Below are 25757 nucleotides of genomic sequence, written 5' to 3' on the forward strand. Positions count from 1 at the left end.
CTCTCCTACATGTAAAAATCATCATTTATTTGCTAGAAAATTACATCGAATCCCAAAACATTATATATGTTTTTTTAGCAAACACCCTGGAGAATACAATGGTGGTCGTTGCAACTTTTTATCTCGCACGGTATTTGCGCAGCAATTTTTCGAATGCTTTTTTTTGGAAAAAAAACTGTTTTGTGCTTAAAAAAAAAAAAAACACAGTAAAGTTAGCCCAATTTTTGCATAATGTGAAAGATGAAGTTACACCGAGTAAATCGATACCTAACATGTCACTCTTCAAAATTGCACAGGCTCGTGGAATGGCGCCAAACGTCGCTACTTAAAAATCCCCATAGGCGACGATTTAATTTTTTTTTACTGGTTATATGTTTTGAGTTACAGAGGAGGTCTAGGGCTAGAATTATTGCTCTCGCTCCAACGTACGCAGCGATACCTCACATGTGTGGTTTGAACACCGTTTTCATATGTGGGCGGGACTTACGTATGCGTTCGCTCCTGCATGCGAGCACATGGGGACAGGGGCGCTTTAAAAAAATAATAAAACATTTTATTGTTCATTTTACTTTATTTATTTTAGTTTGACATTTTTTCCCCCAAAAATTTATTTTTTGATCACTTTTATTCCTATTACAAGGAATGTAAACATCCCTTGTAATAGGAATATGGCATGACAGGTCCTCTTTACAGTGAGATGTGGGGTCAATAAGACCCCGCATCTCACCTCTAAGCTGGGAAGCCTGAAAAAAAAAAAAAAAAAAAAAAAGATTCTGGATTTGATAGTATTGGCGAGTCGGTAGAAGCACCGGAGGGCGGCGGGAGGGGGGGGGTGTCTATGGCTGGGTATTGCAGGGTATCACCGACTATGGCTGGGTATGGCTGGGTATATCAGAGTATGGCTGGGTATCTCAGAGTATGGCGTTGCAGAATATTGCGTTGCAGAGCATTACAGGATATTGGAGGGTGTTGCAGAGTGTTGCACGGTATTGGCGGGTGTTGCAGAGCATTGCAGAGTGTTGCAGGGTATTGGTGGGTGTTGCAGAGCATTGCAGAGTGTTGCAGAGCATTGCAGAGTGTTGCAGGGTATTGGCGGGTGTTGCAGAGCGTTGCAGAGCATTGCAGGATATTGGAGGGTGTTGCAGAGCATTGCAGAGTGTTGCACGGTATTGGCGGGTGTTGCAGAGCATTGCAGAGTGTTGCAGGGTATTGGTGGGTGTTGCAGAGCATTGCAGAGTGTTGCAGAGCATTGCAGAGTGTTGCAGGGTATTGGCGGGTGTTGCAGAGCGTTGCAGAGCATTGCAGGATATTGGAGGGTGTTCCAGAGTGTTGCACGGTATTGGCGGGTGTTGCAGAGCATTGCAGAGTGTTGCAGGGTATTGGTGGGTGTTGCAGATCATTGCAGAGTGTTGCAGAGCATTGCAGAGTGTCGCAGGGTATTGGCGGGTGTTGCAGAGCGTTGCAGAGCATTGCAGGATATTGGAGGGTGTTGCAGAGCATTGCAGAGTGTTGCACGGTATTGGCGGGTGTTGCAGAGCATTGCAGAGTGTTGCAGGGTATTGGTGGGTGTTGCAGAGCATTGCAGAGTGTTGCAGGGTATTGCAGAGTATTGCAGTTTAATGCAGACTATTGCAGAGTAATGCAGAGTAATGCAGTAATGCAGGGTAATGCAGAAAAATGCAGGGTAATGCAGGGTATTGCTGGGTATTGCAGAGTAATGCAGAGTATTTGCAGGGAATTGAGGGGTTAATTTTCGGTGAGCAGCGATGTGGGCACTGCAGATGCAGCCCACATCGCTGCTGACACCGATCTCCTCCCCCTCCGCTGTTCCGATCGGTACAGAGAGGGGGAGGGAGGAACCGGCGTCATAACATGACGCCGGTTTGTTTACAAGTGATCACTCCGTCATTTGACGGAGCGATCACGTGGTAAACGGCCGCGACGAGCGGCCGTTTACCGTGGTTACGGATGCTCTCGAGTGCGCGCCCCAGGGGGCGCGCGAGAGCGGAATTCTGGGAGGACGTCATATGACGGCCTCCCACAGTTAAGAAACCGCCCTAAAGCCGTCATTCGGCTATAGGGCGGTTATTAAGTGGTTAAAAGGAGAATGAGGCTCATAGGAGGTAACAAGACGTGTCCTTCCTTAGAAGGACCCTTGTTTATAACACAGAAAAACACGCTTAAAGGAGCTGTGAGCCCCATCTGGTGGTTGCACATGAAATTTCAGATGCTTCATATGGAATATTTTATTTATTTATTTATGTTAAGGCTTATCCAATCACTGTTCATACAGCCTCATACAACTTTATGATTACATCGGATCTTAGATTTAAAGAGGTCAGATGCTTGGTCCCCAACCAAGCCTCCTTAGAGGACAGGGGCAATTGGACTATCTTGGTACAATATCAACTAGGATAAATTAAAATTTTTGTAAACAAAAATATCAAAAATTCATTGATATAAAAATGGATTAAACACTTCAGCCCCGGAAGAATTTACCCCCTTCCTGACCAGAGCACTTTTTGCGGTTCGTCACTGCATCGCTTTAACTGACAATTGCGTGGTCGTACGACGTGGCACCCAAACAAAATTGACGTCTTTTTTTCCCCTACAAATAGAGCTTTCTTTTGGTGGTATTTGACCACCTCTGCAGTTTTTATTTTTTGTGCTATAAACAAAAAAAGAGCGACAATTTTGAAAAAAAAAGCATTATTTTTTACTTTTTGCTATAATAAATATCCCCCAAAAATATATAAAAAAACATTTTTTTCCTCGGTTTAGGCCGATATGTATTCTTCTATAAATCTTTGGTAAAATAAAACGCAATAAGCGATTATTGATTGGTTTGCTCAAAAGGGGATAGTTTTATGCCATTTTTATAATTTTTTTTTTTAAATGGCGGTGATCAGCGATTTTTATCATGACAGCAACATTATGGTGGACACATCGGCCATTTTTGACACATTTTTGGGACCATTGTCATTTATACAGCAATAAGTGCTATACAAATGCACTGATTACTGTGTAAATGACGCTGGCAGTGAAGGGGTTAACCACTAGGAGGCAGTGTAGGTGTTAAGTGTGTCCTGGGGCATGTTTCTAACTGTGAGGGGGTGTGGCTTTGTGTGACACGTCACTGATCTCTGCTCCGATCACAGGGAGCAGAGATCAGTGACAGTGTCACTAAGCAGAATGGGGCGATGCTTGTTTACATTAGCATCTCCCCGTTCTTCCTCCCCGTGAGGCCATCGTGGGTATCCCCGTGTCGCTTGAGTCCGCAGGACCCACAACGCGAATCACGGAGCTTTCCACGGGCGCGCGCCCGCTGGCTGCCTCTTAGCCCTTGTACACATGGTCGGACATTCCGACAACCAAATCCGTTGGATTTTGTCTGACGGATTTTGTCCGAAACTGTTGCATACACACAGCCGGACAAAGTCGTCAGAAAATCCGATCGTACTTAACGTGATGACGTTATTTCGTTAGGACGGGACTACGTTCAGGCTAGTAGCCAATAGCTTTGGTCTAGGAATTTGATCTGAGCATGCCTGGCACTTTGTCCGATCGGAATTCTCTACACATGATCGGACAAAGTCCGATCGGATCATGTTGACAGAAAATTTTATAGCCCAGCTAGAAAACTTGGTCCAATGGAGCCCACACACTGTCGGGTTATCCGACAACACGGTCCTATCGGACATAGTCCATCGGAATGTCCAACCGTGTGTACAAGGGCTTAAAGGGCAACGTACAGGTAAGTGATTCTGCCTGTACGAGCCCCCGTGTATTTACATGAGGCGGTCGGCAATCGGTTAATATAAAATTAATAACACCTGATGATTAATCAAAAACAAGTTAAAAGCATGGTAACAATCCACGTGTATCACCAAGATAATGATCCCCAAACGGGGAAGATCACAGTGGGATAGTTGATCACAGATAGCATCTCAACTAGTTTTGCGGTCTAATGCGGCTTCATCAGGGGGAAATCTGTAATCTGATTAACAAGTGATCAATAACAGTAAACTTGACCAAAGTGATAACAACACTTAGTACAATAATATCACTAATAATATGTGTATGGGGGGAAGAGCAGAGCTGCTTACCCAGAACCCTGGCATGTACAGGACGCAAGACATCTCCCAAATACTGTATCTCCTAAAAGGTGTGAATGTAGGAGATATTTACTGTACATAGAGGTAAGGTCTTATTATAGGCAAACCCATATGAAAAAATGAACTACCTGACTTCGCTACCACTTTAAGAAAAGATAATAAAAAAAAAAGACTTTAGACAGTTACCCCGTTTCCCCGAAAATAAGACCTAGCGTGATTGTCGATGATGGCTGCAATATAAGCCCCACTCCCCAAATAAGCTCTACCCTGTTTCCCCCAAAAATAAGCCCTACCCTGAAAATAAGACCTACAAGGGCTTATTTGGGGGGTAGGGCTTATATTGCAGCCATCACCGACAATCACGCTAGGTCTTATTTTCGGGGAAACAGGAAAGGTTAGCTGTATTCCAAGATATAAAAAAGAAAGAAAAATCAGTTACTATATCATAACTGCACCACAAGGATGCATTTTAATATTTGCTGGCGTTCTGGATAACATTACTTTAATTATCCTTTAATTTGACCCCCTAAAGCCGTATTCTCACCAATCCATGCTCTTGCCAGATCCTTATTGTACAGGGAGCCTCCAATGAAAACGTTCCCAGCTCTCCCTTACTTACTGCTCATGTGTGGATGAATCATTAATTATTATGGCAAGACTGTCTATCACATGTTTCAACAATAGCTGGCCTCTCCATTGGATTGAATGGGAATATTGAAAAAGGCTGTCTGGAAGAGTATGTAGTAATGGCTGCGAAGCTCCTAATGGACTGCACAGTATATATCTGCATAGATAATTATAGGAATTTGGAGGGATGTTGGAAGGAAAGGGAAGCAAATGAAAGGACATGTTGTGGGTACAGTGGAGGAACCCTATTCCCGTTGTCACACTCACTCCAGTTCTTCACTATTGGGATGTCCAGGCTTCGGTGACTGATCAGACAGGTGTAGTTGTCTTCAGGGAGAGAATCCTCTAAATCCAGGGCCACCACAATACGGTAGGTCCAGTCTCCAGTCCGTACAGCTTGTGTGCATTTCTTGACCAATTTACCATTTTTAAACCAGGCTACAGTGATATCTGGGGGGTAAAATCCCCACACATGGCAGATCAGAACCGGGAGACTGTCAGGATGGACTTGAACTGGTAAAAAGACTTTCACAGATGGTTTCACTGGATGGGGAGACAATCAGATACAAGAGTTAGAAATATAAAAAAAAGAGAATTCTTTAACCACTTTCAGACCGGACCAATTTGCTGGTCAAAGACCAGACCACTTTTTGCGATTCGGCACTGCGTCGCTTTAACTGACAATTGCGCGGTCGTGCGACGTGGCTCCCAAACAAAATTGACGTCCTTTTTTTCCCACAAATAGAGCTTTCTTTTGGTCGTATTTGATCACCCCTGCGGTTTTTATTTTTTGCGCTATAAACAAAAATAGAGCGACAATTTTGAAAAAACGCATTATTTTTTACTTTTTGTTATAATAAATATCCCCCCAAAATATATAAAAAAACATTTTTTTCCCTCAGTTTAGGCCGATACGTATTCTTCTACATATTTTTGGTAAAAAAATCGCAATAAACGATTATTGATTGGTTTGCGCAAAAGTTATAGAGTTTACAAAATAGGGATAGTTTTATAGCATTTTTATTAATAATTTTTTATTATTTTTTTTTTTACTAGTAATGGCAGCGATCAGCGATTTTTATTGTGACTGCGACATTATGGCAGACACATCGGACATTTTTGACACATTTTTGGGACCATTGTCATTTATACAGTAATCACTGCTATATAAATGCAGTGAATCCTGTGTAAATGACACTGGCAGTGAAAGGGTTAACCAGTGGGTGGCAGTGTAGGGGTTAAGTGTTCCTAGGGGTGTGTTACTAACTGTGGGGGGTTGGGCTTTCATTTAGTGTACACTGATCTCTGCTCCAATCACATGGAGCAGAGATCAGCGTCACTAGTTGCTAGGCAGAATAGAGAAATGTTGTTTACACAGCATTTCCTCTATTCGGCCGCTCCGTGAGACAATCGCGGGGATGCCCGCGGCGATCGAGTCCGCGGGTCGCTCCCGATGGCAGGGCGGCATCGAATATTGGACGTACCTGTATGCCAATATGCCTGCCCGTGCCATTCTGTCGACGTATATCGTCGTGCGCTGGTCGGGAAGTGGTTAAAGACAATGAAAACATATAGATATAATTCAATGCATCATTTATATGGAAGTTGCATTATTTAAATTACAACTTTTTATAGTCTTGGACAGAGTGGAATAAGGCTGGTCATACATTATACAATATTCTTGTACCAAACTATATAATATGAGGTTAAACCTAAACACTTCCAATTTGTATGCAGTCAGGCAGGCCCTTACACTACATAGTTGAAGGTAAATCTAAAGGAAATTGAATAAAAAAAATATATAATGTATGGCCAACTTAAGGATAGGGCCTTTGTCACAATCCAATTGTTGTCTTTTTCTATGTTAAGGAGATTCACCCCCATTATCTATCCTGATCTCCTTTGTCCCCAGTCAGAAAATTACAAAAAGTATTACATACACCATATTACGAAAAGTATTGGGACGTCTGCCTTTACATTCACATGAACTTTAATGACATCCCAGTCTTAGTCCGTAGGGTTCAATACTGAGTTGGCCCACCCTTTGCAGCTATAACAGCTTCAACTCTTCTGGGAAGGCCGTCCACAAGGTTTAGGAGTGTGTCTATGGGAATGTTTTGACCATTCACCCACTCTAATTCATCCCAAAGGTGTTCTATCAGGTTAAGGTCAGGACTCTGTGCAGGCCAGTCAAGTTCCTCCACCCAAAAATCTCTTATCCATGTCTTTATAGGCCTTGCTTTGTGCACTGGTGAGCAGTCATGTTGGAACAGGAAGGAGCCATCCCCAAACTGTTAACACAAAGTTGGGAGCATGAAATAGCCTAAAATGTCTTGATGCCTTAAGAGTTCCCTTCACTGGAACTAAGGGGCCAACCCCTGAAAAACATCTCCACACCATAATCCTCCCTTGACCAAATGAGTTGGGCCACTGCACAAAAGAAGGAGGAGTGGGTTCCCTCCAGACAAACCCATACTTAATTTATTCACTGCTATATATGCTCCAAATTATGAAGTTTAAAAAATATAGAGTTAGGACCGCAGTATATGATGTGGGCACTATGGCTTATTTATTTTATAAATAATACATAAGCTTTACATATAGAGTATATTGTACATTCACATCAGTCTCTGCCTTCATGAAGCTTGCACTCTAATCCCTAATTCACATTGCAATTAGAGTGACTAAGATAGAACACGAAAGACACATTTTTGACCTGCTTGATAAGGGTCTGGTATGGATTTTGGGGGGTGGGGGGCCACACCATTTAAAAAAAAAAATTTCCGTGGGGTTCCCCTCAAAATCTTCAAATCCTCAAAATCCATACCAAACCCAAAGGGCCTGGTATGGATTGGGGGGAAACACATGTGCTTCTTTTACTGATTTTTTTTATTGTCAGCAAATTTTGTTTTTACTTTCAGCTGTCAGCTGGGAACCCTGCTGACAGCTGATGGCTCATCAGTTAAGGATGTGGCAGCCGGCCTGTGCCTTAACAACCAGCTAAACACAGTTTGTAATGGGGAAAAAAAAACACAAAACGTGTGTAAAAATACAAAACACTTGCATTTTTGGTGCGGGTCCATTGAAGTCTGTTACATGCAAAATGCAATCTGCTGCAGGGAAAAAAGTCCCTGACCCTTTCTAAAAACGTGCTGGCTGAAAAACGCATAGATGTGAACGTGTACCATAGGAAACCATGTTAAATGGACTGTAGCGTGTTTCAGCAAACTGCAAAACGCACAAAAAAAAAAACACATGGGTGTTAAAGTGGTTGGAAACCCTTACAACACACTTTGACCTACAGGTAAGCCTAGATTAAGACTTACCTGTAGGTCCAAGAAATATCTCCTAAACCTACACGGTTTAGGAGATATTTCCCGAAAGACAGGCACCGCATGCACCGTAGACAGCGGCGCACAGGCGCACTGAGCGTGGCACCCGTCAACGGCGATATGCCGCGCGTGGCGGCTCCTGTGCGCATGACAGCGGCGGAGCAGTGAGACCCACCGAGAAGATGGATGCACCGGACTACAGGGGAGAGCGGTGACTTCGCTGGCTCCTGTGTCAGGTAAGTGACACATAATGGAAGACTATGCGATGCATTGTAGTCCATTATGCTTTACCTTTGCAGGTAATGAAAGAGGAAGTAAACTCATCAGGGTTTACTTCCTCTTTAACCTAGGGTGAGGATGTTAATGTGGAAACTGAGTACTAAGCTCAGTACTAAGCCAGCTGCAATGTGCAGGTTCTGTGATCAGGAATTTGGCTGCACTACATATCTGTTCAATGCTCTGGCCAGTGAGTGACCCAACCTAGTTGACCATAGAAAGGACTTACCTACAGTACCCTTCATCACTTACCTTTCCTCTCCACCGTCTTGTCCCAGAATGTCTTTACTTCCTCCTTGCATCGTTCTTCCTCCTTGTTAACCAGAGTCACTGTGTCTGGATTGGTGTTGAGGATGGTGGCAATTTTTTCTGCAACAGTCTCCATCTCTTCGATACAACCGAACGGACACAGTACATACGTTTCATTCTCTTTATCATAATTCAGGATAACTTGGCGGTTCAAACTAAACTCAGTGCCAAATGTAATATTTCCTTGCTGGTGATCACTGAACGTGCACTGGGAAACTTTTTGCATCAAGTAACCTGCAGAAACAATGCAAAATATGATGGAGTTATAACAATAAGACCTCATGGACAGCCATAAAATATACCTAGTGTTCCCAAAAGCCCGAGGTGCAGCAGGTGAGCATACAGCCAGCCATAGAAATGAATGGCTATACAGTAGGGGTGCAACAGATCGGCACCAATCCGTGATCCAAACGGGTCACCCCACTCGGATCGGCACACGCTGTGATCCGCGGAGTGCTCCGGGGTCTCGGCTTTAGGAAAGGCCACCGCTTCAGCCTAGTTCCGGAGCAGTGGCCATCTTGGTGCACCCGTCTGCATTTACAATGTGATCACTCTGTCAAATCGCCGACGGGTGCTCACCAATACCCTGCCAATACTCACCAATACCCTGCAAATACTTACCCTGCCAATGTGGTTGAACTAGATGGACTTGTGTCTTTTTTCAACCTGACTAACTATGTAATACTTACCCTGCCAATACTCTGCAATACCCTGCAATACTCGGCAACACCCAGCCATACCCATCCATGCTCAGCCAATATTACATTGGGGGAGATGACGTGGATATTACAGTGGGGACTATATGGTGTTGGCATTTTCACAGGTTTTTGCAAATTCAATTATTATTTACTAATCCGAAAAATGATCCGATCTATGACTCTGATCCAAGGAACGATCCAAGCGGTGAGTTTTTTGATCCGTTGCACCCCTACTATATAGTAGAGCTGGATGATTAATGGTTAAAAAATCGCGATCTCGATTCAACCCCCCTTAAAGATCTTGATACAGCATTTCCTTGATTCAGTGCAGAGAGTTCTCTGCTCACAGCTGACAGCTGTCAAAAAAAAAAAAACAAGCAGCCTGCCAAGTTTATCACAACATTATCGGCCTGGGAGAGAACTATAAACATTGGGGTTGATTTACTAAAGTGAAATCCACTCTGCACTACAAGTGTATTGCAAGTGCAATTGAAAGTGAGGGGAAGCTCTGCTGATTTTATTATCCAATTATGTGTAAGAAAAAATTATGATTTTTATTTTCATTGCATGTTCCCCTCAGATCTACAGCGACTGCACTTGAAAGTAGACTTTCAGTGCACTTTCAAGTGCAATTGCAGTGCACTTGTAGTGCAAAGTGAATTTGTCTTTTGTAAATAACCCCCATTGCATCATTTAATTCTTTTAGATCCCTTTTAGATCAAAGGGATGAACTTTGGTCTGTAAATGAGGTCAGTTTAACCACTTAAAGAATAAACCTTTTTCTGACATGTGTGGCTTACAGTTAAAATCCGTATTTTCTGCAAGAAAATTACTTAGAACCCTCAAACATTATATAGATAGATAGATAGATAGATAGATAGATAGATAGATAGATAGATATCTTATATATCTAAATATTTACTTTTTAGCAGAGACCCTAGAGCAGGGATATGCAATTAGTGGACCTCCAGCTGTTGCAGAACTACAACTCATAGTTTCATAGTTTGTAAGGTTGAATAAAGACACCAGTCCATCCAGTTCAACCAGAGTGAGTGTCTACAATTGCCCCTATCCCTGTACATTGCACACTCACATTGGTCCCTACCCTCAAGGAGCCCACAATCCAAGGTCCCCATTCATATACTAGGGCCAATTTTGGACAGAAGCCAATTAGCCTACCTGCATGTCTTTGGAGGCATAGCAAAACTCTGACAGCCACAAGCATAACACCCAGAGGCATGATGGGACTTGTAGTTTTGCAACAGCTGGAGGTCCACTAATTGCATATCCCTGCCCTAGAGAATAAAATGGCGGTTATTGCAATATTTTTTATGTCACACTGTATTTTTAAAAACTAAACCGTAAAGTTAGTTAAATTTTTTGTATAATGTGAAAGATAATGTTACGCCGCGAGAATTGTGATCTTTATTCTAAACAAAAAAAATTGCGATTGTCATTTTAGCTAGAATCGTGCAGTAGTATACTACTATATAACTGTGTTCAAAATAATAGCAGTGTGTTTAAAAAAGTGAGTTTAGCTCCAAATCCTAATAACTTTTGTTTTCATACACACAAATGCATTGGGAACACGGCACAGTCTATTCCAAATCAAAACATGAAGAAAAATGTTTCAAATTTGTTATTACCTTATATACTTGAGTATAAGCCTAGATTCTTCTTCTAGATTGTAAGCTCTAACGAGCAGGGCCCTCTGATCCCTCCTGTTCAGGGGCGGACTGACCATTCGGCCACTTGGGCACTGCCCGAGGGCCCGGGCCACTAGGGGGCCCCATCAGGGTTGCCAGCCTCAGTAAAACCAGGGACAGTATGTAAAAATCTGTGTTTTATTTACATCCGTCTCTGAAATGTCCATTACCAACATCCTTTTGGTCTAAAAATCCAGAGATTATAGCTGCCCCACCTCTCCAGTACCTTCTCAGCCAATAGAAACATGTCTGTGTATACTGTGTGATTGTATACTGTGTTTGTGTCTACTGTGTGGCCCCATAATCTCTGATTGCCCGGGGGCCCCCATAATCTCCTATTGCCTGGGGACCCCATGAGTTGTCAGTCCGCCCCTGCTCCTGTATTGATTTGTATTGTAAGTGTACTGTCTGCCCTCATATTGTAAAGCACTGCACAAATTGTTGGTGCTATATAAATCCTGAATAATAATAATAATAATAAGCCGACCCAAATATAAGCCGAGGCACGTAATTTTACCACAAAAAACTGGGAAAACGTATTGACTCGAGTATAAGCCTAGGGTGAGAAATGCGCAGTGGAAAAGACGGACAACAATGCCCATTTGCAGCCTCACTGTGTCCATTTTCAGCCTCACTGTGTTCATTTGCATGCCTCGCTGTGCCCCAAACTTCAAACTTGGTAGTTAAGGGTTCCTAGATGCCTCCTAGCTGCAGCCAAAATTTGGGGTTTCTGGACCCAAAGGGTCCCGAAATGACATTGCTGCAGATGGACACAGTTGACTGACTTTGGGGCCCCGTATCTCGGGGCAACTTAGTGATAGGAACCCCAAATTTGGTGTGCAAACCGAGTGGAACTAGCACTACAACATATCCTGGGGTTCCTAGCACTAAGTGGCCCCGAGATACGGGGGCCCCAAATTCAGTTCAGAAAATGTCATTTTCTGCAGCAGAAAAGTGCTTGCCTGAGTATAAGCCGAGGGGGGCCTTTTCAGCACAAAAAAATGTGCTGAGAAACTCGGCTTATATTCGAGTATATACGGTACTTTACAGAAAGTGGAGAAAGGGGAATATTAGTCTTTTCCAAAAAAAAAAAATAGCTGTGTCTGCATTTTTCTTTACAAACTCAAACATTTACTGTATAAACTGAAAAATGCTGGAAGATTTAGCTTTCCTGTGAATCACTGAACTAATATTAACCGCATGCCGACCGCCTGCCATCAATTTCGTTTATTGCTGTAGCTGTACGGTGGGCGCTTTAAGGAGTATAGGGTGTGCGTGTGCACCCACCGCGTGACGTAGGAGCCCCTGCACTCGGTTGGTGGCCACGATGGCCGTCGGCTACTTGCGATTGCTCCGGAGAAGGACAGAACGGAGATCTGTCAGTGTAAACAGACAGATCTCACTTCTGCAGAGTAAATGTCAGTGCACAGAAATGTCTGCATTTACATTAGCACCAGGATGTACAGTCATTCACTTCTATGGCTGGCTGTCTGCCCACCTCAAGCACCAGAAAATATAGGGAATTTTACACTTTGCTTGTTTTTATTTTTAACTTTTACCTGTTTCAGAATCGCCAGCTGAAATAACTGATACCCGCAGCTGCAGCAATGACCAAGATAAATCCCCCTTCCAATGTCACTGGGAAGAGGTTAGAGTGGTATTAACTACTTCAATACCGGGCACTTACACCCCCTTCCTGCCCAAGCCAATTTTCAGCTTTCAGCGCTGTCGCTGTTAAATGACAATTGCGCGGTCATGCTGGAAAAGAGATATCACCGTTCCAGGCAGGTCAGTTAGGAACTAACCTTTCCTTTAAGCTGGAAGACACAGGTGTTGGCAATGCTTATAGCAATGAAGTTTTGAGAAAAAGTCCTGGACAGCCAGACTCAAAAAGATTTTTTTCGCCTTTATTGAGTAAAAAATCACAAAAACATGCCACAGCAGAACGCACAGAAGAACTGACGCGTTTCACACTATTAACAGTGCTTAATCATAGCTATGATTAAGCGCTGTTTGTAGTGTGAAATGCGTCAAATCTTCAGTCCGTTCTGCTGTGGCATTTTTTTGTGATTTTGTTTACTCAATAAAGGTGAAAGTTATTTTTTTTGAGTGCGGCTGTCCAGGACTTTTTCTCAAAACTTCATTGCACGGTCATGCTACACTGTACCCAAACAGAATTTTTATTGCTTTATTCCCACAAATAGAGCTTTCTTTTAGTGGTATTTAATCACTTCTGCGGTTTTTATTTTTTGCTAAACAAGTAAGGCCGCGTACACATGCGGGGACTGTTCGCTCAACTTTGTCCGTCAAACAGTTTCAGCGGACAGTCCGCTCAAAATTAGCATGGACGGACTTGCCCACACACGACGAACGAACAGTCCGCTGAAACCGTGCGCGATGACGTGAACGGCACATACGACGGGACGAAAAATACGACGTCCTATACACTGCAATACAACTTTCGGCGTGTAAATCCTTTCTGAGCATGCGCGGAACTTAGTTTGACGAACAAGCCTACACACGAGGGGACTGTTCGCTGAAACAAAGTTTCAGCGGACAGTTTTTCGGAATTTCCGAAAAACTTTGTTCAGCAGACTGTTCGCTGAAACTGTCCGCTGAAAGCCCACACACGAGCGGACTGTCCGCCGAAACACTGTTCAGCGGACAAAGTTGGGCGAACAGTCCCCGCGTGTGTACGCGGCCTAAGAAAAACAAACATTTTGAAAAAATTTTTTAAAGTCTTTTGTTTCTGTTATAACATTTTGTAAATAAGTATGTTTTCTCCTTCACTGATGGGCACTGATAAGAGGTGGCACCAATGAGGTGGCACTGATGGGTACTGACGATGGGCTCTGATAGGCAGCACTGATGGGCACTGGTAGGTGGCACTGATATGCCTCACTGATGGGCATTGATAGACAGCACTGATGGGCACTCATGGGTGGCACTGGTGGGCACTGATAGGTGACAATGATGGGCACTGAAAGGCTGCACTGATGGATACTTATGGGTGGCACTGATAGGCAACACTGCTGGGCACTGATAGGCAGTACTGTTGGGCACTGATACGTGGCACTGATATGCGGCACTGATAGATGGCATTGTTAGGCATCACTGATGGCACTGGCAGGCATTTGGGATGGGCACTGATTGGCAGCTGCCTATGCACTGATGGGCATTTCTCTGGTGGTCTAGGGTGGCATACCTGGTGGTCCAGTGTGTTGGCCATCCCTGGTGGTCCTGAGTGGGCATCCAAGGTAGGGCAGTGCTGATAAACATCAGCACAGACCCCCCCCCCCTGTCAGTAGAGCTCTCCTCTACTCATGTCTGTCAGACGCGAGTGAGGAAAAGCTGATTAACGGCTCTTCCTGTTTACATCGTGATCAGCCCTGATTGGGCACGGCTGATCACATGGTAAAGAGCTTCCATCAGAGGCTGTTTACCGAGATCTGTGTAGCAGTGTGTCAGACTGACACACCACACCACCGATCGTTGTGATGCATGCCCCCACGGGCGAGCGAGAGCGGTCGTTCTGGAGGGCCGTCATATGAAGTCCACCCATAATGAGAGCTGTGCCACCCAGCTGTCATTTGATGGTGGGCGAGCGGCAAGTGGTTAAACCCAAAAACCCAAATTGAATCTATTGCAGTTTACAAATCTTTAAAGCTGGTGGCAGAATTTATTTTCTTTTATTAGACTTTTTTCTGTTATTTTCACCCAGTCTGGCCAGTAACACACCTCCTGTATTAGGATGTCTGCACTCTGGATGGAGGAGCAACGGAGACACTCTTCAACAGCAGCATTATCAGTCTGGGGGGAGGGAAGTGTTGGCTGTACTAGCAGATTTAGATGGACTTGACTAACAAATTATTGTCGAACTCCAGCTAACACGCTAATAATTATAATATTAATAAGCAGTTACAGCAGCAGTTTTTTTAATTCCTTTTGGAATAAAGATTTTACATGAATTATTATAAGCTGAACATTGTAAGCACCTCTGCCAATGATAAATGGTTTGTCTCAACCCTATGCCACTTTGTCTGGACTATTTGTTCAGTTAAAAGGAGATAAAAAAAATAAAAAAATAACAGACTTAATGGCCGGATCACTCGGAAAAGAGAAATAGTCTTAAAAAACAAATGCAGTCATCACATCGAATAATTGTTCAGCTGCTATATAATATGTTTTTGGTCTTGCTTTAAGTGCAAAAAGATAAGTAAGTATATATTCTTCTTTGGATAGGAAATGGTTCAAATTCTCTGAGTTTTCTTGCATTTGTCCTTTTCTGTCACACAGACACAACAGGAAGTTAGATGAAATCTCTCCAAAGTTATATCCATAATGAGTGTCTCCATTAAAAGATTCCCCCCACCTTGTGTTTTCTTGATAACTGAAAAATTTTGTATTTTTCATAATTTTTTCCAGGGAAAATGGTTACCAGAACAAATAGAGGGGCAAATCTCCCCGGTAGAGACACAGTGAGCAATAAAAAGCTGACAGAGGTTAAAACCCTTTCACATTTGTAATGTAAAATAATTTGGGCTTTTTACATTTATGCTTTAACCGATTCAGCCCCGGAAGATTTTACCTCCTTCCTGACATGTGCACTTTTTGAGATTCGGCACTGCGTTGCTTTAACTAACAATTGTGCGGTCGTGCGGCATTACACCCAAACAAAATTAACATCCTTTTTTTCCCACGAATAGAGCTTTCTTTTGGGGGTATTTGATCACTTCTGCGATTTTTATTTTTGTGCTATAAACAAAAAAAGAGCAACAATTTTGAAAAAAATCGCATTATTTTTAATTTTTGCTATAATAAATATCCCCCAAATATATATAAAAAATAATTATTTTTTCAGTTTAGGCCGATGAGTATTCTTCTACATATTTTATGCATATATAAGCGTATATTGTTTGTTTTGCACAAAAGTTTTAGCATCTACAAAATAGGGGATAGTTTTATGGCATTTTTTTTTATTAGTAATGGCGGTGATCAGCGATTTTTATCGGGACTGTGACATTATGGCGGACACATCGGACAATTTTGACAATATTTTGGGACCATTGTCATTTATACAGCAATCAGTGCTATAAAAATGCACTGCTTACTGTGTAAATTACATTGGCAGTGAAGGGGTTAACCACTAGAGGGCAATGAAGGGGTTAAGTGTGTCCTAGGGAGTGATTGTAACTGAGGGGGGGGGAATGGGCCTCAAGTCACATGACAGCGATCACCGCTCCTGATGACAGGGAGTGGTGATCTCTGTCATGACACAAGCCAGAACGGGAAATGCCTTATTTACATAGGCACTTCCCCGTTCTGAGGCTCTGTGACATGATCGATGGGAGACCGGCGGACATCGAGCCCGCTGGTCACACGGGCACATTGTACGCGCCTGCTATCCCCAGTCTCAAAGGGGATGTACAGGTATGTCCATTTGCCCACTGCTGCCATTGTGTCTACGTATATCGGCATGGAGCAGTCAGCTAGTGGTTAAAGATTAACTCCAGACAGATATTTAAAAAAATTAAAGCAAGCATTAATACATCTTTAAATGTATTTTTAAAATGTAAGCAGTGTCATTACCTGACCTGGTATCAGCCTCTAGCAATCCCGGAGCAGCAGAGCTCAGAGAGAAGGGAGGGAGAAGCAGCACAAGAAGCCAATCAGTTGTGCTGTAGTGCAAGGAACATGCTGATAGGAGGAGAGAACAGAATGACACAGATGAGCTCCGCAATCTGCAGATTCTCCTTTCACTGTCCAGTCACAGGCTGAGGGAGGGACCAGTTCTGTGTTACTTTACTGCTGCAGTAAAATACTGGGGTTTTTTCTCCTGCCAGACAGGGCTGAGCTGTGAGGCAGAGCTGGGTAAATTTCAGAACTGGATGGACAGAAATACGACAGCTCCAATATATGTATTTAATCGGTGTATTTAGCGGGTTGCCTGAAGTTAAGCTTCAAACAAGAAAAAATCTCAAGTGATAAATTATTACAAAAACAATATTCAGTAACAGCTAAATTTGGTTTCAGGATTAGTCTGGTGAATGGAATTGTTACAGGAAGTTGTAAATATTAGGTTTCTGTGCAAAGAAAGTAAAAAGTGAGTACACTACCTGTTGTGGATGTCCAGGACAAGCCGTATATCAGGAGAAATGCAGGAAAAGCTGAGCTCATCTCTGCGGAGACTTCGGATTCTCAACTGAACTGAAACCCAAAGTTTGTTATTCAGTCCTGAAATCTGCAGCCAATGAAAAATCAGGAGGAGGTGACATTGGCTGTTACTAGATAAAGATTTGCTCATAATTTTAAGGGACTTTTTGCTTTAAAGGGTAACTCCACATCCGTGGAAAAATAACAAATAAAAATATATAGCATATGTGTAGCGGATGACATTTTGGACAAAGTGTCATTCATGTGTAAATTTAGTTTTTGCCTCAGAACAGTAGTGGGGTTCTGAGGGTTAATTATGTAGGTTAACTTTGACATTGGCCGGGCTGTGTTAGAAGTTCTGCTTGGTCATGTGTACGGTGAGGTGCACATGACAGGCCAGAACGAGGCCTGGTTGGACGTTTGGAGTATCAGCCTTCTCAGAACCAATCAGTGGGTGAGCCGGGCCCTGCTGAGGAGTCTGGGAAGGGGTACTTAAGATGTTGGGGTCACGTGTTCAGCAGAGGAGTTTGTGAGACCCGTGTGGTCTGTTCTGGTTCCAGGACCGGGATAGCCCCCCGAGGGGTTCTGGTCACAGGGTGTTCAACATCCCGCAACATGCTTCTGTTGGTTACCCCCAATAGACCCGCTTGGTCTGGGGTAGGGATCCGTCTGTTCCCGAGTCTTGGAACCTGCTGGTCCGAGGCGCAGTAACTGAGGGAGGATTCAAGGTGTCCGGGTGTGCTCTCAGCTTGGAGGGACACCACAGCTCATGAAAGTGACCGGGGGAGGACTCTTCGGAGGAGGGCCGGTGTTCTGCCGTATAGTGTCCGGCCATCACATAGTGTCCGCCCCGTACTGCGCATGTGCAGTACGGAGCAGACGAAGCTTCATAAAATTTCCGAAGCTGAACGGCACCTGCGCCGTGAGTGGAGGTGGTGGCCTCACCATCCAAGCGGACATAGGGTTGTGAGTATTAAAGGGCCCCTCGCGGGCGAGCTTCACTCGCCACGCTTCGGGCTCGGCCTCGCTGCGCTCGGCTCTTTTTTATTCCTACTCTATGTCCACTTGGATAGTGGGGATAGAACCTGGACTCACGGCGCAGGCGCCGTTCATCCTCGGCAATTTTCGGAATCTGTGTTGCTGTGTACTGCGCATGCGCAGTACACAGCGGACACTATCTGATGGAGGACGTTATTAGACAAGACACCGGCAAGTGGCATCCTGAGAAGTGCCTGGTTACTGAGTTGGGAAGGACATTGACGAATCCACGATTTTTCCAGTACTATCAAGGAGACAGAGAACGTTCCAGGTACTGGAAAAAGGTTCCTGTTCACTTTCAGTTATTACTTGTTCAAGGTCAGAGATTTTACAAGTTTTGAATCAACGTGCTGATTGCCATGATCTCTGGCTAGAGATCTGTTCAGCCTGGAAGTGCCCATCTGTGAGTGGCTACTCTCTTGGTGGTATTGGAGACTTTGTTATGTTTGCAGTTCAAGGTGCCTGAGTTCTTCACCCTTGCCCTCTGTTCCCATATGAGACTGTGTTCTTGGATGTTAACCTTGCAAAATAAAACCTTTCAAAAAGGACTTCATTGGTGTCAGTTGTTGGGTATCAACCCTGGGAACCCCTAGATGTGGAAGAACAAGCCAAGCGGAGGTAACCGGTAAGCCCAATAAGTCAAGGCCGACCTGCGAAGGGTTATGACCGCTACATATGTATAGTACTACCCCCACAGGAGCTGCTGGAAATTGCCCAGGTTCTTTTCCTTGTGGTTGCCCCTCAACCAGGAACACGATCACAGCCACTCTTTGGCTCAATAACAAGTCCAGGGGTGTTCTTTTTGGTTTTTTTTATTTTTGGGGTAACTTGAATAGGGTTGGGGAATTTGAGTGGGATACTCCAAAAAAAAAATTATGTACAGGACGAAGACAGTAAAGTTCCTTCTGTAAAACGAAAACAAACGTCCTTGAAAAAGCAAACCGTGGACTTGGCTTTGTAATAGAAGCAGTTAAAGCACAGAAGCTTCTTTCTTTGAGCAATCGGTGTCCCTTCACAGAGAACTCGATACACTGAACTCTTCAGGACACCAGCTGATGTCCCTTTAAGACAAAATATAGACAAAAAAAGAATTACTCCTGCGCTCATGAAGGCATTGATAGTGTAAAATGGTAGTACTATTTAAAACAACAAAACTGGAGGGGTGGTCTGAAGAAGACTGTGTGGGAAGGGTGGATGGAAGGCGCGTGATCAACCGCTTGTGTCAAAGTCATACAGTTTATTCATGTACAATAAAATACATACATAGAGGGGAAAAAAAAAAAAAAAAATTATATATATATATATATATATATATATATACTAAGTTTCGTAAAAGTTAGGTTACAGAATATGCACTTAAAAGGTTAAAAGTTGGACATGCCCATGCAAGGGCAAGTACATAAAAATGGACCATTTTTAAGTACTTGCCCTTGCATGGGCATGTCCAACTTTTAACCTTTTAAGTGCATATTCTGTAACCTAACTTTTACGAAACTTAGTATATATATATATATATATATATATATATATATATATATATATATATATATATATATATCTTTCTATGTATGTATTTTATTGTACATGAATAAACTGTATGACTTTGATGCAAGCGGTTGATCACGCACCTTCCATCCACCCTTCCCACAGTGTGCCCTTAAGACCCCTATCACACTGGAGGCATTTTTCAGGCACTTTAGAGCTAAAAATAGCACCTGTAAAGCGCCTGAAAAAAGCCTCAGCTGCAATCCCAGTGTGAAAGCCCTAATGCTTTCACACTGGGGCGCTGCGCTGGCAGGATGTCAAAAAAAGTCCTGCAAGCAGCTTCTTTCCAGCACTGTAGAAGTGAATACACGACAGCTCCTATAGTGCCCCTGCCCACTGAAATCAATGGGCAGCACCGCCGAACCACCAGCAAAGTGCAGCTCTGTGTGGGGGGAGGGGGATCGGATGACAGTTGGGTGTAAACGGACAGGCGGTCCGTTTACATCTGGCCGCCCATATAGGAGAGCGGGCTGTGTTAGTGCACATCTGACTGGCCATATACAAGAGCAGGCTGTGTCCGCTCTGCATAAGAGCAGACATGGACCTGTCATCTGCCTGCTCAGTGGACAGATCCCCTGCTGAGCAAGCAGATTGCAGGCTAAGTCCTCTGTGTGTGAAAGGGGCTTTAATGAGTACAAGTTGCACCACACAGACCCAATCGGACCATCCATTGCACTCTATGGAGCGGCGGATCTAAATGGGCATGTGTTTGTTAACCCCCTCCGACATCTGATCCCTGAAAAAATAGACAGCAGCCAATTTACATCTGACCGCCCATAGAGGAGAGCAGGCTGTGTCCTTGTCCACTCTGCATAAGAGGAGCAGACACTGACCTGTCATCTGCCTGCCCAGCAGGGATCAGCAGAGAGATCGGCTGGTGGAGAGTGCCAGCGTGAAAGGGACCTTTGAAATTATTTTTACATGTTAAAGCTTATATGAGATTTTAGTGACGGGTTTATTTATACTTTAATATGGTGGTTACATTTTACAAGCACAATGCTTACCTGTCTGAATTTTGTGTTCAGGTGAAATGTTTAATACATAATAAAATATACATTGGATTTTATCCTATTATATCCCCAAAAACCTTATTACATTTTTGGGTATCCCAAACAAATCTCATAATACAGAATGCTTTTCATTTTTACCTTAACAATGTTGGGTTGATTTACTAAAACCAGAGAGGGGAAAATCTGGTGCAGCTTTGCATAGGAACCAATCAGCTTCCAGGTTTTATTGCTAAAGGATAATTGAAAAAGCTAAAATTGGAAGCTGATTGGCTACGATGCACAGCTGCATGGATTCTGACTGTTCCCGTTTTAGTAAATCTACCCCTGTGTCTTGAGCTGTAAATAAATGACACTTTCTTAAAGCTGAACTCTAGGCAAAAATAAAAGACACATACTGTAACTCCGCTCTGTACATTTATTATTTTTGATATTTAATCAGTGTAAGTATCTGAATGTAACTCTTGAAATCCCTCTACAGCACAGCTCAGAGAGGGAATGGGAAAAGCTGCACAAGGAGCCAATCAGTTGTTCTCAAAAGCAAGGAACATGCTAAAAGGATGGAGCGATGAGCTCATCAGTGTGCTGCTTCTCCTTTCACTGTCCAGTCAATGGTTGGGGGTGGGGCGGAGACCATTAAGTTTTCCTGGACTGAAGCAGACAAATCTCAAATCCCGGCACACACAGCAAGGAAAGCCGCACACAGGGGTGCAGCATCAAAAGGTGGTACACTTATTCCCTATGTGTGCAGCAATACCAATTTGAGCCCCAATAAAAGGTCTCCCCCTACGTGATAAGCGCAGTTTTTACACATTCAGATATTCCATTCGCCTCTATACTTAAAGGGACTGTATACTTACCTATTTAATAAAATGGTCTGGTATGCATGGGCCATCTCTTGGTACTATTGATATTGTATTGAACATGCCTATAGTGGGAATTTGTGACCACTTACCGCTGTGTGTGATTTATACTTATACATGACTACTATAGACCACACAATATATGCGTATCCCACTACTAGACACACATATGCAAATTCATTTTTGGATTGTTTATCAGTATGGTCAGGTTCTCCCACACCTTGAGCTACAAGTTTTACTAGCACCTACCCAGTATCTGTCCTGAGGAAGCTAACATTTTAGTGAAATGTGTTGATGAGCAAGTTTTTGGAGGCATTACTGTATCAGAAATGTTTCCCTTACCTTGATACAGTATTAATCTTTGTACCATAGGTGCAGTCCTCTATAACTGCATTATTGGGTAACTGGTAAATGTGTCCATACAGGGTGTTGTTTGTATGTTGTATATATGTTTTTTTAACTATGTTGTAATAAAATGTATACTTTTTACTGATTCTGTCTCTCATTATGTGCCCAAAAAGTCCATACATTTTTTGGTCAATCCTTGAATATATATCTTGGATGTTGGCATTGTGAGGGTCCTCCTTACTTAAATCTCAAATCCCCTCCTCTGCTATACAGGGCATCCACTACACCTAGCACCTAACAATTCACCCATTAAGGTAACTTTGCCCACTCATCAATCATCAACTGTTCTCCTTGAGTTTGCAAAGTAGATTCTGAAGCTGTCCATATTCTCTCCACTTTAACCAATCCTAGCAAATGGAGCATAGGAACCTTCCAGAATCTGGTCTGACCCACCATTTCTGATTGAACACTGGTCTTTCACCAGTCACTTTCCTCCACCCGAAGAGGTGAATTAAAGAAAAACAGACGGTCCCGATTAATTTGGATGTCCCTTGTGGGCTCCCCTGGAACTTCCACTGGAATTGGTGGATCACTTTATGTTTAAGGGTTGTCATCTCTAGATACAGTTCTGATTTTATTACTCTCAATCTTTGCCTGTGTTACAAGAGGTTAAAATTAAGCTAAAGGCATGGGGAAATCTGTCATTGTCTCTACTAGGATCAATTTGTTCAAAATGAAAATGTTACCTAAATTCACATATTTGTTCTGCAACTCTCCCCAGTGGATCCCCAGATTTTCTTTTAAACAACTTAACCAGACTTTTTCCTCCTTCCTCTGGGGGGAGTCACCCCCACGGTAGAACTTGACTACATTTATGTGCTCCACCCTTCAGGACATTGCCTGATTGCCACAAATACTACCTTGCCACACAACTGGTAACAGCATACTGGTGACTGTGTCCTGGAAACGACTCCATGAGCCTGGTGGTGGGCCTTGGGCTGTAGGCTGCCAGCTAGTACATCCCTTTCCTTGCCCCTTCACCCTTACCCCTTCACATATTGCGGAGAATCAGACCTCTCGTTCCTCTGCAATAAATATAATTTGCCAACTCGTTTTCTTTTCCAGTACACGCAGGTTTCACATGCCTTTGGTTGCCAGTTTCCTTCTAGACAACTAGATATGGAATGTTCTGAACTAGAATTGTTGAAATTCTGAAATGATCTGGAAAAACCTACATCTGTCATTTACGAGTCTCTTTAACAGATCCCTCCCAGACCTGTTTTACTTCAGACAGAAATGGCTGAGGGATATTCCGGATTTCAACAACAAAAATTGGACAGATATATGGGAGTCCCCTTTTAAATATCTGGTTTCCATATAGATAGGTTGGTACAATTCAAAATTCTGCACAGGGCCTATTATATACCACATCACCTCCATAGAATAAACCCAGCATCCTCTCAAGCCGGTTGGAGATTTTCTCATCAGCTTAGATATTTTATACACAATTTTGGGACTGTCCGGTTGTCTCACAGTATTGGGAAGCAGTTATCAACATAATTATGCAGTGGCTGGTACCTCCTTTGCTCCTTCCCCTAGAATTTGTTTACTGGGCCTAGTAGATAACCTTGTCCCCATCACAGAGGAAAGGACCCTACTAGGTGTTACTCCTGTTTTATGCTAGGAAGGCCATTACCTTGTCTTGGAAGAAACCATCTCCCCCTTCAACCCAGTTCTGGTAACAACTAGTGAACTCCACTCTACTTATGTACGAAGGCACATATGCTAACAGGGGCTGTCCTAAAAAAATTGATAGCGTGTGGGCAAGGTGTATAGAAGGTGCTACCATGCCTGACTCACTTTAATCCTGTCTTTTTGGTTTTATATTTTACTGTTATTTACAATTGGAGTAGTATCCCTACTTTTTTTTTTTAAGGTCCTTTGATTATTTGGGATTATGCTCTGATGTAAAGTTTTGATATAATATGCATCCTTTATTCTAAGGTGAGAGTCACCTACACAAGCAAGCTCTATTTCCGGAAATAGAGAAAGATGTATACTGCTCCAGGTACAAATCCCAAGACCTCACCTCCCCTGCACAGCCTAGGTGCTGGCTCTGTGTACAGAGCACATGCCATAGAGGAAATCCGGACAGCCGCACTCTAGTGAAAAATGTCTTTATTGATAATATCAATCCATACAGAAATCAAGGACAGTGGATGAGTCAGCTGACGCGTTTCACACCCCTTACTGGTGCTTAGTCATAGCTAAAAAAAAAGAAAAAAAAAGGAGAAGAACAGAAGGTATCCGACATGCATGTTTTGCTTTTTGTAATTTTTCAAGGGTTGATTGTTATAAAAGAAAAGGTTAGTTTAGATGCAAGTCCAATTTAAAAGCAAATTCTCACTTTTAAGAAGCAGTAGTAGCTTTTCCGGCTAATTCCCATGGCACTGCAGGAAAGGATATTAGTAACAAGGGGGTCAGCAGGAATAACAATTAAATGCTGCAGGGGACAAGGAGATCAACAGTCCCAGAAGAGTCATTTTTTGTAGAACCTTCAGCCATAGATTTTATTTCAATGTAGCGCCATTTGCCATGTTATATATATATTTTTTATGCTTAGGCTTCTCAGCAGCCATGTGAATTGATAGGTTACAAATAAAAGATAAAGTTTGTCTCAGTTGCCAATCTATTAGCTACAGAAAACGTAAAAAAATAAATCTGCATATTGGCACATTTCCTATAAAATCTCCTCTCTGTGCCCTCTGATCCTGCTTCCACTTTCTCATTAAGGGTTTGACTTTCCTTTATTACAGGGATGCCAGGCTCACTAGAAGTGTTGTACTATACATTGTACAGATCAGTCCTTCCACTGCTCCACTACAGGAGCCTTCAGAGACTAAATACACAGCGATGTGACTATATGGGGTGCTGAACTCTCCACAACATCCTTCCTCTCTCGATGTTTTCACCATGGATGAGTCACAAAAACGAGCCCGAGACATTCATTTATAAAAGTTTAATTGATAATATAACTTTTTTCATCAGAAAAACACAAATGATTTGACAGAATCTATTGAATCTTTTTCATACATTCCAAAATTCAGTATAGATAGCCAGATTTCCAAAAATGTTAGGTTTTTGCTGAAAATAAACCCCTTTGGGCCAGGGGTTTTAAAACCCAAGGCTGGAAGGAAAAGTTCCTAATTGTATGGCACGTGATTGGCTGCCCGATGCGTCCATCATCATTTGACTTACCAGATCCCAATCGTCAGTAGCTGATCATAAGTTGTCCGTGACAGCTCAGTCACAATTCTGGGGTGCAGAAATATGTATATATATATATATATATATATATATATCAATCAATATATATGCAGTGGCTGGATGCTAAGGCCCACCTGCCCTGCCACAGCATATATGTAAATAGGTAATTATGTTAATATAGGAAAACAGTTGTTCAAAGTATGTATTTATGAGATTTTGACATGAACAAGATAATGCATACATTATGGGACTGATTTATTAAAGGTAATGCACAAGATTGGGGAGAATCACTCTGCATGCTTGCAATGTAGGTTCCTATGAGCACACAAATGTGCACACCTAATGATCTTGGTTCCTTTACCGATCTTTTGGAGTGTACATTCATATTTAATGCACACGTTGCAGTCCCAGTGTGCATAGAATATTTAAATTATGCTGCTTTGGTGCGTTAGATTATCATATGGTGCACTAAG

At 42.8% G+C, this 25757-nt stretch overlaps 1 protein-coding gene across 1 annotated transcript in view; it reads right to left on the bottom strand.

Annotated features, from left to right (window-relative positions):
• The window catches only part of LOC143984481 (HLA class II histocompatibility antigen, DM beta chain), a 38649-nt gene extending 21334 nt beyond the window's left edge, over window positions 1–17315 (bottom strand). The window contains exons 1-3 of the mRNA XM_077484638.1: window positions 17180–17315; window positions 8603–8893; window positions 5010–5285 (exon numbers count right to left, since the gene is read on the bottom strand). Coding sequence (XP_077340764.1) covers window positions 5010–5285; window positions 8603–8893; window positions 17180–17240 — 628 coding nt within the window. The 5' untranslated portion in view covers window positions 17241–17315. The remainder of the gene's footprint in view (window positions 1–5009; window positions 5286–8602; window positions 8894–17179) is intronic.
• Between the last annotated feature and the right edge of the window lie 8442 nt (window positions 17316–25757).

Source organism: Lithobates pipiens, unplaced genomic scaffold (genome assembly GCF_037356315.1).
Source record: "Lithobates pipiens isolate NorthernLeopardFrog02 unplaced genomic scaffold, aLitPip1_a1.2 Scaffold_1, whole genome shotgun sequence".
NCBI lineage: Eukaryota > Metazoa > Chordata > Amphibia > Anura > Ranidae > Lithobates > Lithobates pipiens.